The sequence below is a fragment of the Chelonoidis abingdonii genome, chromosome 2, assembly GCF_003597395.2.
Source record: "Chelonoidis abingdonii isolate Lonesome George chromosome 2, CheloAbing_2.0, whole genome shotgun sequence".
NCBI classification, from domain to species: Eukaryota; Metazoa; Chordata; order Testudines; family Testudinidae; genus Chelonoidis; species Chelonoidis abingdonii.
In genome coordinates, this window is record NC_133770.1 from 152,448,413 (window position 1) to 152,467,753 (window position 19,341).

Here is a 19,341-nt window from a genome sequence, read left to right on the forward strand (position 1 = left end):
AACACCAAGGGGTCTGAGTCTCCCTCCTTCTCCGGGAGGGGGGCTCTGGCTCCCTGGGGTGGGAGTGGAGAGGGGCTCTGAGACTAGAAACTGTGGGGTCTGGGGACTCTGGGGCTCTTGGGGGGTACTCTGGAGGGGGGGTTTTAAGGGGGGGGCTCTGTGTATGGGGAGGCTCTTTGGCTTCTGGTTGGGGGGCCCCTAATGATGTGGGGCTGGCATTGCCCCCTCCACTGGGGGTAATGTGGGGTGCCCCGGGGGCCCCTGGGGGGGGGCCTGACACCACCCCATACCCTGGGTGCGGGGGGTCGCTGGGCTGGCCGTACCACTCCCCGAGCTGCGGGGGTCCCCGAGGGGCTGGCACTTGCTTCTCCGCCGGGGTGGGGGGACTCGCCGCTCGCAGGGAGCCTCGGAGCGCAGCGGGCTGGGTGGCTCCTGCCCCCGCCCCTGCCAGCCCCTCCCTCCCCCGCTGCCAGGCGGAGCCGGAGCCCAGCTCATTGCGGAGCGAAGCGGCAGCCGCGATGGCAACCACCGTGACCTGCACCCGCTTCACCGACGAGTACCAGCTGTACGAGGAAATTGGCAAGTAAGGAGCCGCGTCTGGAGCCAGCGGCGCGCCCGGGGCAGGGGCGCCCGGGACGGGAGAGCTGCGCCCCTCGGGGGTGGGGGGAGCTGGGGGTCATTCCCCTCCCCTGTTACAGGGCCTGATGGGAGGATCCGGGGGTGCTGCCCCCCCCGCCTAGCACGGATGCTGCGGGGCAGGGGGTGCGCTCTCCATTGCGCCCTGGGCGCACGGGCCGGGGGGGGAAGCCCCGCGGGGGTGGCTGGAAGGTGGCTGCTGGCTCTGGGGTGCCACCGTGCTGGGGGTTCCCTAGTGTGTGTGTGCGGGGGGGGGAGCCTGGCCCAGGCTGCTCTGGTTGCCGGCTGCCCCTTCCCCCCGGCGGGGCGTCCTACTACTTGCCATGTGCCGGGGCTGGTGGCAGCGGGGGCTGGGGGCTCGCTTGCCGGCCGGAGCTCGCAGCCATGACGCATGTTGCAGGAGGAATGGGAACCATCTGGAGAATGGCACTGGCCCTTCAGCGGGTCCCTTGTGCCAGAAACCCTAGACCCCCCCCGCTCCCCTGCGGCGCTGGGTCCTCCCCACCCCCCTCCGGCTCGGGCTCGCCGCGTATTTATAGGCTTCTGCAGCCGCGCCGGTATTTTTAGGCAGCCGGTTCTGCGGGGCTCTCCCAGCCACCTCACCCCTACTGCAGTGGTTTGTCTGCCTGGCCCGGCGCAGCCCCGGGGACCGGCCCTCCCCCCGCCTGCTCCTGCTCCTCGGTCATTAGTTGCACTTAGAAGCGCCCCCCCCCCAGCACCACCGCTGATTTTTGGCTGGGGGGCGCTCTCGGTGATGCCCCAGGGCTGTGGAAGGCTCCACCTACTCTGGCACCCTGCCCCAGGCTGGCAGCAATCACCCCTCTTTGCATTCAGGGCCATGTGCTGGCGCTGGAGAAGGGGAGCTGGGAGGGGGGTCCCCCCTCCAGGGAAGATCAGTGCGCCTAGGGCTCCAGAGTAGCAGTGTCACAGAGTGGGCAGCCCGTGGGTGCTGGGCAGGGAGAGGAGCTGTCCTGGCAGATTGGTTCAGCGTCTCCCCCCCCCCCCCCCCGTGCCTACAGGTCACTAGTGCCCGGCTGCAGGCTGGCACAGCTGCCCCTCTAGTGAGTAGGGGCTGGAGCTGCCATGCTGGGGTCTGGGAGAATGCACGATGTGGGCACCCTGCCATCTGCATGCCCACACTGGGACCCAGCCTCATGCCAGGGGGCCGGCGCTCAGTGCTGCCTACTGAGGGGGCTTTCCCCACCCCAGCTGCCCCCCAAGAGGTCTGGCTGGTGAGGAGCATCTCCCTCTGCATGTCAGTGGCATACATTTCACACCCATGCTCCATGGCTATCAGAAGTCACTGCTCTTTTGGGGCATCTCCAGTCTGAGACCCCTTAAAGTGGCCTGGGTTTCGGAGAGGTGGTGCTTGGCGCTAGCTCAGACTCAGGACCTCTTGGAGTGTCTCAAGCTGAGCAGTGAATTTGGGGTGAATATCTCCCCAGCTGGGATAATCTTGGCTCTGCCGTTTCACAACCGCTGAAAATATTCCATTCCTTGCAAATTGCTCCATCTTTAATGCAAGCCTGGCCACCCCAATACAACCTGTCTCAACGCCCCCCTGCATGCATCCCTTCCCAAAGGCCTGCAAACAAACAGGGGCTTTGAAGCGTGCCTGGAAGGTTTAAACATCCTACAATAATTCTGCTGCCCCCTCCTTCGCCACTTGGCTGAGATGTATGGATTTAGCTCTCACCGTCTTTCCTTATACAGCTCCCAGCCGCCTGCGTTGCTTGGCTGGGAACTTCTGCCAGTTTTTCTACATCTGCTACTTGGACGGCCGGTGCTTTGGGGTGGGGAGTCTTTTGGTTCCGCGTCTGTCCAGTGCCTGGCACAACAGGGTCGGGCTGGGACTGGAGCGCCTAGGCTCTCTGAGAATGCTCGTAGTAGTCGGGCACCCAGAAACGAACACGAAATGCCAGGTAGGCTCTGCCCAGAGGTGTAGAGAGAGATTGTCCCCTCCTTGCCAGTGGCTGGGTCATGGGGGGGGGACTGGAATTGGCATCTGTGGAGTGATGCTCTGTGACCCAGGGCGAGTCACCCCGTCCCTGTGGGCCTCTGTTCCCATGTATTCATTGGGGATAACAGCTCTGCCCTTCCCTCCAGAGGTGGAGCGAGGAGGAGAAACAGGCTGAAGATTGTAGGGTGCTCAGAGACAGTCACAACAGTCCCAGATGTTGAATGTGTCCTGGAAGGGTGCAGAACATGATGCGTCTGGGAGAGACGGAGCTGAGGGCACGTGCTGGGGGTATGTGTGTGGGTGGGGGGAGGGTGTTTTTGCCAGAGCTGTATAGCGAGGGACCCTCCCTTCCTGCTGCAGAACACGGTGTCTGCAGCCCCGACCGCTGGGTTTCCACATTTCTCTGGAGGCTCTTTGACAGGCGTGAATTCGGCAGAGTGAGGAGGTGGCGTGGGCACCGTAAAACAGAACAGGGCCTGCAGAAGGGCAGCAGTGGGACAGACTTCCAGGGCCTTGGAAATGAAGGTCAGGAGCCGGCCCCCATAGGACCTGGGAAGTGTTGTCCGAGGAGAGCCGGGCACTGCAGGGCTGCTCCAGAACTGGCTGGCGTGCTTGTCGGAGAGCCTTCCTCCAAGCTGTCAGCGAGCTGCCGGGGAGGCGCCTGGCTACGCCCCCAGCTTCAGAACAGCCTCCTGGAGGAACCCCTTCGATGTGTCAGATCCCAAGGGGGGCTCACTGTGCCTTCAGGTTAGGCCACGTGGCCTCGCAGCCGCCGGAGTCTGAGCCCCAGAGGCTCCTGCACTCCTGCTTCGTGCCACAAGCTCCTCCTGCCAGTCGCACGGAGCCAGGCTCCCGGGAGAGATGGGAACACTCTGCAGGGAGAACGCACCTCACCCGGCCTTTGCAGAAGGCGGGTTTGTTAGTCACCTGGACTGCAGCGCAGGAAGTCCTGAGGTTGGCCTAGAGAAAGGAAGGTTAAAGTGTAGCCCATCCGGGTCGACCCAGAGCAGACCTGTAGTGAACTTCATCCCTGGTGTGTGTGTCTCTCTCTGCCTCGGTTCCCAGGTCAGCCAGCGCTTCCCCTGTTCATTCCACCTGCATTTATGTCCCTTAGTCTTCCCTGAGAGCAAATGTAATCCTTCCTCCCACTCCCAACCAGGTAGCCATCCAATGTATGGGGAAATTGAGGCACACCAGGCTCATAAAAATTCTCACTTTGGCACGCTTGGTGTGTCCAGGCCTAAGGACTAAGCCCCCCTGCAGGGACACAGCAGTTTCCCCACGGGTGCTGAAGTGGGGCTGCTCGTGGACCATGGTGGAGCTCAGATACTAGGGTGATGGGTGTGTTCGAAATCACTGAGCAGATCAGCAGCGGCTGCCAGTCTGCTCGGAGCCCAGTGCAACGGGGGTCTCTTTGTGAGCTGGGCCCATCCTGCTTGGAGAGCTGACCCGGCTCCCTGCTTCTGGCTACCTGTGGCCTGCTCTTGATCCCCAGGACTTTCTTGGTGAGGCTTCTATTTACCCATGCCGGGGGTGTCTCCGCTGAAGCATGCCCCCTGCTATCCTGTCCTTTGGGTGCACGGGGATTTAGTCCCTTGGGGGACCAGGAGGGTCATTTTGCACAAAGGCCCTTTGGTGTGGAGGGGCTAGCAGGTGGAGGCGGGGCTATTGGGCAGCACATAGCTACCTGCCCCAAGGCAGCTCGGCCAATAAACGATAGCCAACCTGGGCTGCAGGGTGTGTGAACGTGGGCTGTTCCCCAGCTGCTGTGCGGAGCCCTGTGGAATAAACAGCAGGTGACTTCCAGGAACCATTAGGGACAGGCTGGACGGGTGAGCTGGGGCTGCTGGCCGGGGTGGTCACCTGGCTCCTGGGGTGCAGACCTGTCTGCTGCCCTGACGCACGCTTGGGGGCCTAGAAGTCAATGAGGAGCCTTGGGCTCGGAAAGGAACATGGCCAAGGGAGTGAAAAGAAGCAGCTGGGCCAGCGAGGGGCATTTATGGGACCAGCACCTCTAAGAGTATGAAGCAACGAATGCCTGGCTCAGACGTCTCCCTCTCCACCAGTGGCTTTCAAAGTGCTTCATAGATGGGGAGACTGAGGCCCAGAGCAGGGAAGTGACTTACCCAGGGTCACCCAGCAGGCTGATGGCAGAACCTGAACCCAGATTTCCAGAGTCCCAGTTGAGTTGCTCTAGGCACTAGGCCATGCTGTCTGTCTTAGAGTAGAGAGGTCTGTGAGGGCTGCTGCCAGCTGCAGGGCCTTGTGGTGATGTCTGACTCCTCACCCCAACTCCCGAGGCATGAGAGGGTCTCCTTCGCCAGCTCTGGGAGCTCATCCGTCAATGCCCGGGTGGTGCGCAGGGAATCAAACAGAGCATTGGGAAGGGATGGTGGCAGACATACTGCAGCGAGCTGAGTGCCACTGTCAAGGCCCATTCCAGTGCTCTTTCTGCTACCTTCGGGGCAAAGACCAATGAATGATGCAGGCGCAAGACACAGGGGTCTAAGATAGAGCAGGTGCGCCAATGTTTACCTTCATCATAATACAAGGACAAGGGGCCGGGAAGCGGGACCAAAAGCCAGCTGGCTGAAACCAAGAAAGAAAATTATTGCACATCGGGTAATTAGCCGGTGGAACTCACCGCTGCAGGATCTGACCGAGGCCCGGAGCTCAGTGGGGTTCGCGAGAGGATTGGACAGTTAGCTGGACAGTGAAATAGACAGTTCTCAGTTACTGGCATTAGTAGTTAGGTATAAAAGAAGGGAGTCTCATCTAACACCCCAGCCTGGCCTCAGCATGGGACCCAGTCTCTAGGGGGAAGGTCCTCATGGGCAGGTTTTTCCAGAACTGGTGGCTACAGGGTGCCAGTGTCTGAGACAGGAATGGGGCCCCATGTCTGATCTGTCCTGGGAGTGACTCTAGGGTGAGACCAGTGGACAGCGTGGGGCTGCCATAACTAGCCCCAAACCCTCTGGTTGATTGAAGTGCCAGCTCTGGGCACTGATGCAAACCCAGACCCTAGCAACCCTGGCTAGGCCCCGGCACCTGTTTAGAAGCTCGCAGCCTTTCCCAGCTCAGGCTTCCCCTCCCCACCCCAGCTCACCCTGCCATTTTTATCCTATCCCTGGGCCGTGGTGCCAGTCAGACCGGCTGGGAGGTGCCATCCTCCCTCTCATGCAGGGCTCTGCCAGCTCCGGAGCAGATGGCTGCTCCAATCACCCTTCCTTTGCCACTGCCCATCCTCTCTCTGTGACGGCTCCCTGCCGGGACACCTGGCATCTCACTGAACTGCAGCGGCTCTGGGCCCCTGCTAGCCACAGGCAGGCACTCGGCTGCGGGCTTTGGGAAGGGGTTTAAGACTCAGCCTTGGTTGCATTGCCCTGAGACGCTGGCAAGGCCCCGTCCTTCCCTTGCCCTCTTCCCCACTCAGCTGAAGGCTTGTTAGCCGTGTGGATCAGAAACAACAAGGCAGCCAGCCCAGAAGCAACAGCAGCAGCGGGGGTGTGAGCAGAAATGTACTCAGTGCCTGGCTGGGCAGTGCCTCCGGGGGATGACAGCACTCTCATGGGGGTGGGGGTGTGACGAACTGGGACTGTTCTTAATGTTTGCTCTGAATACTGTGTTGGTGCCTCAGTGTCCCCTAGGCAGTTCTTAAGTATCTAGGTGGTGGGCTAAGGGTGTGGGATTGCTGCAGAGCAAAGAGCCAGTGCACCTAAATGCCTGGCAATTCTGTCTCCTGGCAACTGATGGCCTGGGCCCTCCTCTGCAAAGGTGCCAACTGAAGGTGTGGGACAAAGGGATCAGGTGACCTCCTGGCCCGGGAAAGGAGCTGAGCAGAGAGGAGGGGCTGGAGGGGTGGTTAGTCTGGAGCTTGCTGGGGACGAGGAGTGAAGTACAGACCTAGGGTCTGGTTCACTGCCCCCAGAATGGACCCAGCCAAGGGTCTGGTTTGCTGTATCTACAAGCTCTGTTTTAGACCTGTTCCTGTCATCGAATAAACCTCTGTTTTTGCTGGCTAAGAGTCACATCTGACTGCAAGGTGGGGTTGCAGAAACGTGGCTTTCCCAGGACCCCACCTGGGGTGGGCTCGCTGTGGGAACACACGGGGGGCAGAAAGGATGCTGAATGCTCCAAGGAGAGACCCAGGAGGTGAAGACGTGTGAGCTTCTTGCCCTGAACAAGTCTGCTCCAAGGGAGAGGAGGCTCCCCAAAGTCCTGACTGGCTTAGTGGGGAGCAGTTCCAGAGCATTGCCCGGGGACTCTGTGACAGGGGGGTCTGCTGTTCTGTGGGGGGAGAAACTGGCCATCGGGAGGCTCATCCAGCTCTGCAGGGCTGGGAAGCTGTGGTTATAGGCCACACCAGGCCAGTGCCGTGCACCCCGGGTGGTGCATCCATGGGGGGGCCTGGATCAGGGCGTGAGTGTCTGCGCTCCTGCAGCTAACGGGGTCATGGAGCCAGAGGACCCCCAGGCTCTGTCGGCCCCGGGGGAGTTGGTGGTGGTTCTGCCTGCCAGGCTGCGGGGAGCTGGGGAATCCCAGCAAATGCAGGGCGAGGTTAGCGCTATCAAGGAGATTACAGCCAGGCCATCATGATGTGCGCCAAGCCCCAACGGGCTTGGAGCAAGGGCGGCGCGTGGATGATATGGCCCAGCCAGCGATGGAGTGGCACTGCCTGGTTGGGTTATGCCATGCTGGGGAGCAAAGGCGATGGGCAGCTCAGCGGTGGGGGATGAAGGCGGCAATGAGCGGGGATTGAAGGGGGAGCCTGGCCTCGGGTGAGATTTGGAGAGGTTCTCGGGGCTGCAGTACAGAGGGCAGGAATTAGACACCGGGGAAACCCTCCAGCGCTCGCCATTCTGCAGGGCCAGGAGCAGGGTGGGGCCTGCAAGTTGGAGGCCCCCTGCCCCTTCCCCAGCAGAGCATCTGCAGGCAGCATGTGGGGCAGAACAAACTGGACCCCAGGGAACCTCTGCCGGCCCTCTCTGCTGGCTCAGCTGCGTGCCCGGGATGGGGCATCTTGCTCTGCAATGGAGCAGAGTGTGCGGGTCCCCTGCCCCCGACATGCCAGCTGCCGGGTGTGGAAACGGGAAAGCTGGCGGGCGAGCCAGGGCTTCATGCAGAGGCAAACCAGTGCTGGGGCAGGATGTGAGCCTGTTCCTTTCCATCACTGCGTCCCCCAGGTAATAGGTTTGTTTCTGGATGGAGGGGGAGGGCTGTCACTTGCTGTGGCTGCAGAGACGGCCCTGGCCCAGCTGCAGTGCTGTGCCCGTGAGCAATGCTGCTGAGGCCATTCCTCGATTGCAGCTGGCTCTGGAGGATGGTCAGGGCCCCTCTCATTCCACCCAGAGGAACTCCTCACTCCTGCCATCCTGTGCCCCTGCCCGTGCTTCCCCCACCACCCGCCTCCCGTCTTCCCACCCACGCTTCTTTCCTCGCCCCCTGCAGCAATCCTCAATCCGGGGCACCCAGTGTTTCCATGGCAACAGACTGCGCTGGCAAATACAGGCTCATGACGGCACCGTGTGCTGAGGCAGCTGCTGCTGCTCCGCACTGTTCCTGCCCTCGCTTGCCAGGTTTTCTAATGCAGCTGGCCTAGAGCACCACACATGTCGCTGCAGTGCCAGGGCCCCAGATCCCCTGTCCGCCTGAGAATATCCCCTAGCTCTTAGCAGTACAGAGACTATGACACACAGGGAGGATCCTGAAGTAGCTGACTCTCTCCAGGAGGAGGCAGTGCCCCCCTGCCCCTGTTCATTGCCAGGCTTGTCAGTCATAATCCTTCCCCAGCGCTTTCCATCCACAGGCTGTGCCTTCCTTAGCGTTAGCGCAGCGCCCTGCAGCGAGGTGGGTTTCATTACCCCCCCTTTACTGAGGGGCAGAGCAGGGACGCCGCACGGGTGACGTCAGACCTACCCAATGGCAGAGCTGGGGAAGAATCCAGGAGTCCTGGCTCCCAGCTCTGTGCTTTAGCTCCCGCTTGACCAGATCAGAGGCATCAGGGACACGGGGGCAGTTCCCTCTTCCTCTTGTTCTTGCCAGGGTGCCCGTGCTGGGGTCTCTGACCCACTGCTTGCTGCCTGCCCCATTTTGTTGCCCCTGGTCCCCATGGGAGCCTCACTGGCTGTGTTGGTTCTGAGCTCTCCCCAGGCACTGTCCCAGCCCACCGAGAGCCTAGTGTGAACGTCTGCCGGGGCTGGGTTCTCTGGGACAGCTGGTGCCATCTTTGCAGCAGGTGGGGCCTGGGTGCCAGTGGGGAAGGGCTGTTAGAGTGGCAGAAAGGGGGAGCGGGTCCCCTCGCAGGCCTGGACTGTGTCCAGTTCAGGGGACCTTTCCGAGCTAGTGTGGGCTTTTAGATTTGGGGGAGCAGATGTGCTGATGCTGGAGAACTGCTGGGGGACACTCTGAGCCTGCCTTGCCTGTGGAGGGTGCTCAGAGGGGTTGCCCTGCATGGACCTTGGGGGCAGGGGAACTTGCTCAGAGCCAGAGCCCCATCGCTTTGGCCTCTTATCCCCAGCCGAGCCTCCGCTTTGAACTCTGATTGACGGGATGGGGATGCCAGATCTCCCCACTCCCCGACACCGGATCTCGGGCACCGGGCTGGCGGCCATCACACTGACCTGTACTGCGCTTTCCCCTCTGTATGCACCTGTTGTCTCTTGTCTTGCTTATTGGCTTTCCGCGGAGGGGAGCGTCCCTCTGTTCTGAGTTTGTACAGCCCCTAGCACGATGTGGGCCCTGCTGTGACTGGCCAGCGTAGATGCTCTGTAGTTCACAAGGCAGTAATGTGCTCTGGGGGATCACTGTTCTCAGCATTGTTGCTTCTAGTTATGGTGGAGGGAGGTTACCAGCTTTTGTGGGGGATTCCTTCTGTGACGAAGTGGGAATGTTCTTAATGTTTTCTCTGAGTGCTGTGTGGGTGCCTCGGTTTCCCCTATGCATTTCTTGAGTGTCTGGGGGTGTGTGATTGTTGCAGAGCCCTAGAGGGCCAGTGTGATGGTGTCTGCACAGAGAATGGCTGATGCTCTGTCTCTTGGCAACTGATGGCCTGGGCCCCTCCCATGCAAAGGTGCCAACTGAAGGTGTTGGAGAACAAAGAGATCAGCTGACCCCCTGGCCCAGGAAAGAGATAAAGGGAGAGGAGCGGTTGGAGTTTTTTCAGTTTGGTGCTAGCTGGGAAAATGGAGGGGTGCCCAGGCAGGGCTCTGGCCTCCCTAGCCCCCACCCAAGAGGGACCTGACTGAGGGAGTCCTGTTGTCTGTACCTGCAAGACCTGTCTTGGACTGTGTTCCTGTCGTCTAAATAAACCTTCTGTGTTACTGCCTGGCTGAGAGTCACGGTGAATCACAGGAAGCCGGGGGGGCAGGGCCTTGTCTCCCCCACACTCCGTGACACCTTCCATGGAGGGGGGCTGCAGAATTGGGCTCTGCTTCTGGGCACTGGTGCCTGGCTGGTGGTGAGGGCAGAGAGGAAGGGTGGCCTAGTGGCTAAGGCCCTAGCTCAGCCCTAGACTGACTCCTGGGGGGCTGTGGGCTAATCACCGAGGTCCAGAGATTTGAAGGCAGTCAGGTGCCTAAATCCCTTTGGGAATGAGGTGTCAGCTCCTAAACCCATTAGGTGTTGCAACGCTGAGCGTAACGGTGCCTGGAAACCATTACAAACCTGGCCTTCGTCTCTGGGCCTCAGGTCTCTCCTGACTCCAGTGGGATTAGCAGGCCTGCCCCGCCACCTGGGGGCATGGGATGATCCAAATCTTGCAGTGTACTGCCAGGATGGGGCTGGAGGAGCAGCCTGAGAGACAGAAGGGGCTCTGATAAAGACCCCGTTGCTGGGTGAGTGGCGGTTTCTATGCTTTAATATGGGGGAGGCAAGGGGGTCTCTCCCTAGCTCTCTAAGGGACAGTCTCTCTGTTCAGTCCATGCAGGCTGCTGTTTCTTGCTGACAGGCCAGAAGCGAGAGCTCCTGGGACAGATCCTTCTGCACCTGAAATGCTGGGTGCTGACCAGGGTTTGGGCGGATGGAACTGTAGTTAATTGCTAGTCATGGTTTTGTCCGGGGATTTCACCCGGAGCAGCCAGAGACGGGCTCTGGTTAGTCCCCGTCCATCCACCCCCACCCTTTCCTTGCACGCTGGGATTGGACCACTCCCCTGGGCACAGGACTGGGCTGGGGCTGGGATCAGAGCAGTAGAATGGAGGTGGGCTGGCCTGAACGCTGAGTGGAGCACACAGATCAGAAGTGGGGTCGGAGGGCTGGTCAGAAGGTCTGTGAGATGGATGAAATAGGAGCTGGGGTCTGCATGTCTAACTGGATTCAGGAAAGTCACCAATGCCATCTGCCGAGCAGTGACTGTGCCTCCCGTTGGTTCTCAGGCCACAGATCTGGGCGCTGCAAACGCTGATTCAACACTTAAACTGGCCCTTTCCACCATGGAAGAGGCAGTAACACCACGGACATGTAGGCTACAACTGCCCTGGCAATATCAGGACCAGGAATTGTCAACGGGCACAGCTGCCCTGGTGTCTGCTGTAGTGTAGACAGGACTCCGGCGTTTCACCTTTGTGTTGTCTTAGAGCCAGCCTTGTCTACATTACAGCTTCTGCCAGTGGAGCCATGGCCTGGGGCAGTTTGGGGGCCCAGTGTGTGGTGCAGACAAGGCCTCTGGCAGGCACAGCAAACCTGGCAGCACAGCTGGCCAGCACAGTTTGGGGCTCTGTACCAGGAAGGATCAGTCACAGACCAGGGAGGAGACAATCCGATGGAGCTCTGATGCAACTGTCTCTGAGACATAGCATCTGGTCCTTGGTGCCTGCTTATCATCGAGACACAGAGAGGCTGGAGGGGGGATCTTCTCGGGAAGGCTCAGCGAAGAGATGGCTAAGGGGACTCTGCAGACACCTGCCGGGGCAGGAGGAAGACGAGGAGTTACTGAAGGTGATACCTGAGGGGCATGTGGCATAGAGGGGCCCCGAGTCTTGATACCGGTGCGTCTAGACTCTGCCATAATCCCCCTGTTCACTTTCAGCAGTTCAGACACCTAGGGACACAGCTGCTGGCACCTTTGGGATCATGCCATGATACCAGGGCAGCTTGTTCTGCCACGTACAGATGGTACCTGAGCGTGTTCTCTCTGTGGTACTGAAGTGGGTTGCTTCTTTAGGGATTCGTTCTGGCCTGGCCTGAGCCCCTGGGGAAGGGACCGGCCACCTAGCACATATCTTCCCTAACAGAATGTTGGGAATCATTAAGAAAGGGATAGATAATAGGACAGAAAATATCAAATTGCCTCTGTGTAAATTCATGGTACACTCACATCTGGAATACTATGTGCAGATGTGGTCCACCCCATCTCAAAAGAGATATATTGGAAAAGGTTCAGAAAAGGGCAACAAAAATGATTAGGGGTATGGACCGTCTTCTGTGTGAGGAGAGATTAATAAGACTGGGACTTTTCAGCTTGAAAAAGAGACGGCTAAGGAGAGATGTGATAGAGGTCTTTAAAATCATGACTGGTGTAGAGAAAGTAGATAAGGACGTGTTATTTACTCCTTTTCATAATACAAGAACTAGGGGTGACCCAATGAAATTAATGGGCAGCAGATTTAAAACAAACATAAGGAAGTATTTCTTCACACAGCGCACAGTCAACCAGTGGAAATCCTTGCAAGAGGATATTGTGAAGGCCAAGACTATAACAGGGTTCAAAAAAGCACTGGATAAGTTCATGGAGGATAGGTCCATCAATGGCTATTAGGCAGGCTGGACAGGGATGGTGTCAGCAGCCTCTGTTTGCCGGAAGCTGGGAACGAGCAACAGGAGATGGGTTACTGTTCTGTTCATTCCCTCTGGGGCACCTGGCACTGGCCACTGTTGGAAGATAGGATACTGGGCTGGATGGACCTTTGGTCTGACCCTTTATGGCCGTTCTTAAGTCCCCTCTCCTCTCTCTGACCCCAGGGAGCCATGTGCCCAGCACAGATACAAGGAAGCCCTTGAGGAAGGACGGCTCAGTGATTAGACCGTGATCCTATCCCTGCTCTGCTACAGACTTTCTGTGTGACCTTGAGTGGGTGTCTCTGGCCATCAGTTCTCCACCTGTACAATGGAGATGTATGATGCCGGGCTCCAGGAAACAAACCCCTTGCAAGGTGCTCAGATAGATCCCGCTGCTTGTTATGTATTTGTAGCACCTCAGAGCCAGACAGGTGGGACCAGGATCAGGTGTGGCAGCTGCTCTGTGAACACAGAGCAAAGACCTAGTCCCTGCCCGAAGAGGGCAGCTGAACTCCCAAGGGCTCCCACAGTCCAGAGCCTGTTTGTCCCATGGCCCGAAGGGTTGCTTTGCCCATGTGACCTCCCCGAGGTCAGGGCCTCAGGAAATCACTGAATGGCCTTTCTCAGGCTGTTCTTCTCTTCCAGCCAACCCCTTGGTGGCTCCTAAGTCCAGAGGTTTGGAGCAGAAAATCTCACTGATCAGGGTCAAAAATCACCCACCCTGCGCACGGCTTGGGGAAAAAAGCTCCAGCGGGAAATACAAGGCTGTGGGAGCAAGCCACTCCCTGCAGCCCCCGGCTGGGTGTAGCTGTTGATATCCTGGGGTGTCTGGACATGTGCTGGCATTGGGCCAGATTCCATGTCCCCATCTGAGAATCCCCCTGGCCCCACCTCTGTTAGGTGATCTGGTCTGCTTTGCCTGCCCCCTGCTGGTCGCAGGGGAAGGCCTGGAGCTGCTCTCTGCAGATTGCCTTTCTGTTGGCTGCTCTTTGAAGGCACCGCTTGCTGCCTCCCTCTTTTGAAGGTGTTTGAAGGGAATAGGATGGCCCCGTTTGCCCGTCAGCGCCTGTCGGCACTGCGAGTGGAATGTGCCACTGTCGGGTCTGGCCAGACACTTTCTGCTCAGCGCTGCTAAGAAAGGAGGAGCCGGGGGCAGAAGATCATTAGAAACGCTCTCAAGCTGAAAGCCTCATGTGGGGATCCTGTGCCATGTGTGGCGGGAATCGCTCCACGGGGCCTCACGCAGCGCGGCCTGGCTTCCCCTTGGCTGTGTGTGTGTGGGGGGGGGCGGATCCTGTGCCATGTGTGGCGGGAATCGCTCCATGGGGCCTCACGCAGCGTGGCCTGGCTTCCCCTCGGCTGTGTGTGGGTGGGGGGGGCGGATTCCGTGCCACGCGTGGCAGGAATCGCTCCACGGGACCTCACGCAGCATGGCCTTGCTTCCTCTCAGCTGTGTGGGGTGGGAGTGGGGGATCCCGTGCTGTGCGTGGCGGGAATGGCTCCTGCCTTCCTGTCTGAGGGCTGCTCGCTGCCTGCTGCCCTTCCGTCCCCAGACCTGTCTGCTCTTTGGAGCAGGCCCCGCTGGTATCTGGTATGTTATACAGCACCGAGCACAGCAGCAGCTAATTGCTGGTTGTCCCGAAAGGGGGTGGGGCTGCTGGGGTGTGTGGGAATAAGTGTGTATGGGGTGAGTCCTGCCCAGCTGTATTATGGGGTGCTGATGGCCTTGGCTTGGGACCACAATTGATGGGTGTTTGGGGGTGATAGGCTAATATAAATTTTTTTGCAATGTGTTGTGGGCTAGCTCCTCCCTCTGAATGGGAGAGGCTCCGCCCTCTATGCTGGGAGAGGCTCCTCCCCTCGGCTGTGTGGGGTGGGGGTTGGGGGTGTGCCTCTGCTTGGCAACTGGGGCCCCTGTTCTGTGAGGCGTCGCTCCCTGTAGGGAAGACACAGGGGGAAGTAACTGAGATGTGGGCCCAGAAGAGACTTGGCAGGGAGAGACGGGAGGGTAGTGGGATGAATCCAACTCTCATGCTCCCCCTGCAGAAAGTGCCCAGGTTTACTGAGATGGGTTTCTGCTGGGAGTTCTCTCTGCAGTCGCTGTTCATGCAGCGCCTAGCGCAGAGGGGGTCCTGGCCCATGCTGGGTGCTTTTGGCACTGCTGCGATCCAGACAATAAATAAGAGAGGAAAGGGAGGGTGTTTAATGGGTGCATGCAGGGAGAACAGGATGCCTAGCTTTGCTCTGTGGCTCTGAGCCCCCAACTAGTCATTTCATCCCCCAGCCAGGATAGCCAGATGCATAATGGGGCAGCAAGGAACATGGGGAGGGGGGTCTGTCTCCATTCCCTTTGCCCCAGGAACCCTGGGTGCTCTTTGCTTTCCTGCCCAGGCAGCAGCTGCAGAAGTTTCCACTGAAAATTGTTACCCTGCCCTCCCTACAGGTCTCTGCCTAGGGCTGATCTAAACTGGGCCAAGACCCCTGGGGGAGGCTGGGGTGAGTGGTTCCACTGGAAATGATTTTTTAATGGGAAATAGCCTTTCATTTTAGTTTTCAAAAAATGGGCTGATGAGATGAAATTGAAACAAAATGTTCTGTTCACCCTGCAATTATTAATTTTTTTTTGCTTGTCACTGGAAATTCTGATGATAATAATTATTGGAGGTATACCAATCTCCTAGAACTAGAAGGGACCTTGAAAGGCTATTGAGTCCAGCGCCCTGCCTTCACTAGCAGGACCAATTTTTGCCCCAGATCCCTAAGTGGCCCCCTCAAGGACTGAACTCACAACCCTGAATTTAGCAGACCAATGCTCAAACCACTGAGCTATCCTTCCCCCCCACTCTTCTTGTTTTTGGGTTGACCAAAACTGATTTTTTTCTCTGAACTTCCAGCAAACCAGAAAAGCTATCAGTCACCCTGCTCCTGGGCGGGCTGGAGTGACTGTGCTCAAAGCCACAGACACCTTGCGAGTCTGTGTTCTGCCCCCTTTGGGCAGAGCTCAGCCCTGCTAGGTGCGAACTGTGACCCTTTCCCAGCCCCTGTTCCCCCAGACAGGACTCATGAATCTCTGATGATGAAGCTCATCATTCTGGGGAGCTGCAGCTCTTGAAGAAGCAGCGGTCTCTGGGGAGCAGCTGGGTTGGACAAGATGATGTGGAGTGTGACAGAGTCCTGAGAGCTAACAGCTGTCCCAGCACTCCGGTCACTTAAGCTCTGATTAGTTTCCCCTAGAGAAGACTTGAGGGAGGAACGGAGAGTACTTAATTACCTAATCAGAGTGTAGGCTGGCTGGTTAAGGAGGTGGCTGTCCCATCAGCTGGGAGAGGTGGTTAAAAAGCACAGGAAGGAAATGGCAGAGGGAGAAGGCTAGCAGAGTGGAGGGGAGAAGGGATTGCAGAAGGGTAAGAGTGTGCCTGGGAGAAAGGGCTGTGTTTTGAAGGATGCTGTAGGTAGAGGCTCTGCACAGGTATTGTGCTAGTGGCTTTGGAGTGGATGCATAAATTAAAAAAACTCCTGGGGGGTGTTGACAATTGAGGTGTCCAAGACTGTTGGTGAGGATCTCCTGGGCAGCAGGGGAAGCAGCTGCCCTTTTCCATGGCAGGATCAGGGCTGGCTAGTCTTCCCTTGTCAGGCTGTGGCAATGTGAGGCCAACAGCACCTGATGTTTGGAGCCATGATTGATTTATTAGTGGTGCTTCCCTCATGCAAGTTACCTCCTGGCAATGCAGCCACCTCTGGGGTGGAGGACAGCAGCTGGTTGCACAGCAATGACTGTGGTGAAGGGGTGAATTCAGCTGGGGCTCCAAGGTCTTTAATGCCCACCCAGAGCCACTGGCTTTTCTTAAGGAGACCTCCCAGCTGATCACAATGCAGAGCGAGAAGTCCAGGAGCTAGGGATGCCAACGCTTTCCCCTTTGAGTGCTGGCTTGGGCACCTGGGGAATGCTTAGCGCTGCGGTGATCAGCACTGGCTTTTAGAGAGCCTCAGACAGGCTGCAGTCTGCGCAGCAACTCTGGCTATCTGCCTGCATTGCCAGGAGCAAATCCACTTGCTGACAGCACTTTCTAGCCCCTCTTTGGCTGGACCTGGTCTGGCCTGCCCTGCCCACCTGTGGATGCTGCTAACTAGGCTTTAACAAGTAAACACCACCTCCATCTGTGGAAGCTGCTTTTCCTGATCCAGAACAATCCTGCAAAATCCCCGCATTAGCACGTTTGGAACTTCAGCTTCTTTTGTCCTTTATCCTACTGAGGGGGGCACGGTCTCCAGCTGAGCTGCTGGGGAGCGAGTTGACAAAATCCCAGGCAGGCAGTGGGAGAAGGGCTGGGTCAGAGAGGTCTCCTCACACCTGGTTTTCCCTGTGTTCAGGGAATTCTGTTTCCTGACTGGGGAATTGTAACAGGGGAGGGAAACATGGTTTAAAAGCATTTTGGAAGTGTAGCTAAAGAAACATGGAACTGCCCTAGGAATGGAAGCATTCAGCAGGAGTGAGTCTGGCAGGGCCTAAGATGGATACAGGTTTCTTTGGTGAAAAATACAGACCATGGATAAAATTTTCAAGAGTCAAAGGGTAAAATTTTCAAAGCAACGAAATGACCCAGGAGCCTAACTCTTATTTTCAGAAATGATGTAGACATTTAGGATACGTCTCCGCTGCAGTTAAAAACCCATGGCTGGCCTGGGCCAGCTGTCTCATTGCAGCATGGGCTGTAAGACCCTGCAAGGGGAAGGGCCCCTAAACATCTACCCTGCAATTAAACAGCCCCCCTGAGTCAGCTGGCCTGGGTTTTTCATTGCAGTGTGGACCTACCCTTATGAGCCCTATTCCCGTTGGCTGTCCGGGAGGCAGAGGCAGCTGAGTGCTATGGGGCCTGATCGTCAAAGATGCAGAAAGGCACCTAGTGAGATATAAAAGTGCCTAAGCAGGTTAGGTTCCTAAATCCCATGGGAGACAGGGTGCCTGACCTGCTTAGATGCGTCTGACTGTCCTACTAGGCGCTCTCCTGCGTGTTCAGGCACCTAAGTATCTTGGACAGTCTGGCCCCAAGTCACTTTTGAAAACAGGGTGAAGGGGGTGTCAGTCACTGAGGTTGCTTTAGAAAATTTTTACCCCAGATGCCAAAACTCAGAGCTCTGAGCTCCTGTCTGAGGGCTGCTCGGTGCCTGCTGCCCTTCCGTTCCCATGCCTGTCTGCTCTTTGGGGCAGGCCCTGCTGGTGTGTGTTGTACAGCTCCGAGCACAGCAGCAGCTAATTGCTGGTTGTCCCGAAAGGAGGTAGGGCTGCTGGGGTGTTTAGGAGTAAGTGTGTGTGGGTTGCGTCCTGGCCAGCTGCATTATGGGGCACTGATGGCCTTGGCTTGGGGCCAGGATTGATGGGTGTTTGGGGGTGATATGCTAATATTCATTTTTTGCAATGCATTGTGGACTAGCTCCTCCCTCTCAATGGGAGAGGCTCCGCCCTCTATGCTGGGAGAGGCTCCACCCCCTCTGGAGGGAGCCCTTGGCGCTGAACAACAAACGGTCCCTGCGTCACCCCCATATAGTGAGAATCCCCGCAAACGTGCCCTGTGAAGCCTGTAGGCCTTTCTTCCCTGGTTCCTGGCCACGCTGCAGCCTTAGATCCTCCGGCAGGTGCCGAGTCAGAGCTGGTGCCAGGTGTCCCCGTGTCTTGTGCTGGTTACACTGAAATATTAAGCCAATGCGATAATCAGCAGCCTAAGGGCCTCTCCAAACCGGCCCGGTGGGCTGCTGCTGAGCAATCCTGGTGCGGAGTTTGGGAAGTTTAGTTTTTTTTCCTCTCTCTCTTTTCCTCTCTGTAGGGGGGCTTTCTCGGTCGTGCGACGCTGCGTCAAACTCTGCACCGGCCATGAGTACGCAGCCAAGATTATCAACACCAAGAAGCTCTCTGCAAGAGGTAGGGTCAGCACTTGGCTTGTTTCCCTTCCATGGCTGTGCCAGCTGGGAAATCTGTTGGCCTCCCCTTCTCATCTCCGTGACAGCAGAGGGGAGGGAAGGATCCTTTGCCAGCCATTTGTGGCAGTGCCGTGGGGGGTGTGGGCTTTAAGGGCAGGTGACATGATGATCATTTTGTCTGACTTCCTGCATTTGCCCTGGCCCCAGGGTTGTGTGTGTGTGTGTGTGTCTATTCTCCTATGCGGATGACACTATCACACCCACCGATTTCATTGAGAGCCGGATCGAGCCATTTCAGTGGTTGCCTTTAAAGAGTCAGCATTTGCTAAAACAGTTACCCAGCAGTAAATTGAAAATCACCTGTAATAGACATGAAATAACTCCAGTCGGTATGTGATACCTGTGGACTTTCCTGACTGACCACCGTCTCCGCGCTTGCTGTCTCGCAATGGACCTGCCCCTTTGGCATGTTCCCACAAGTCTATGGCTGAGTTGTAGGAGAAGGGAGGATATGAATTCTGCAGGCCTGTTTTGCTTTGCTGGGTTGACGTATGAAGTTTCACAACAGTCTTTTAATATGAAGTTGCAGAACTATTAACTAAGGTTTGTAACTCGGCTTCTGTACCCAATGCCTGGAAGATAGCTATTGTAACACCAATATTTAAAAAGGGCTCTGGAGGTGATCCCGGCAATTACAGACCGGTAAGTCTAACGTCCATACCAGGCAAATTAGTTGAAACAATAGTAAAGAATAAAATTGTCAGACACATAGAAAAACAAAATGTTGGGCAAAAGTCAACATGGTTTCTCCAAAGGGAAGTCGTGTCTTACTAATCTATTAAAGCTCTTTGAAGAGGTCAACAAACATGTGGACAAGGGGGATCCAGTAGACACAGTGTGCTTAGATTTCCAGAAAGCCTTTGACAAGGTTCCTCACCAAAGGCTCTTACATAAATTAAGTTGTCATGGGATAAGAGGGAAGGTCCTTTCATGGATTGAGAACTGGTTAAAAGACAGGGAACAAAGGGTAGGAATAAATGGTAAATTCTCAGAAT

The 19,341-nt window shown here is 57.2% G+C and overlaps 1 protein-coding gene across 10 annotated transcripts in view; it reads left to right on the forward strand.

Annotated features, from left to right (window-relative positions):
- The first annotated feature begins 462 nt into the window (after window positions 1–462).
- The window catches only part of CAMK2B (calcium/calmodulin dependent protein kinase II beta), a 140,205-nt gene continuing 121,326 nt past the window's right edge, over window positions 463–19,341 (forward strand). For 6 of the 10 annotated variants that reach the window (XM_032763266.2, XM_075062711.1, XM_075062712.1 and 3 more), the window contains exons 1-2: window positions 466–583; window positions 18,193–18,287. In XM_032763266.2, the coding sequence (XP_032619157.1) occupies window positions 519–583; window positions 18,193–18,287 (160 nt within the window). In that variant the 5' untranslated portion in view covers window positions 466–518. Of the gene's footprint in view, window positions 584–18,192; window positions 18,288–19,341 lie in introns of all 10 variants that reach the window. The other 4 variants (XM_032763275.1, XM_032763300.1, XM_032763214.1 and 1 more) reach the window with 3 other exon arrangements.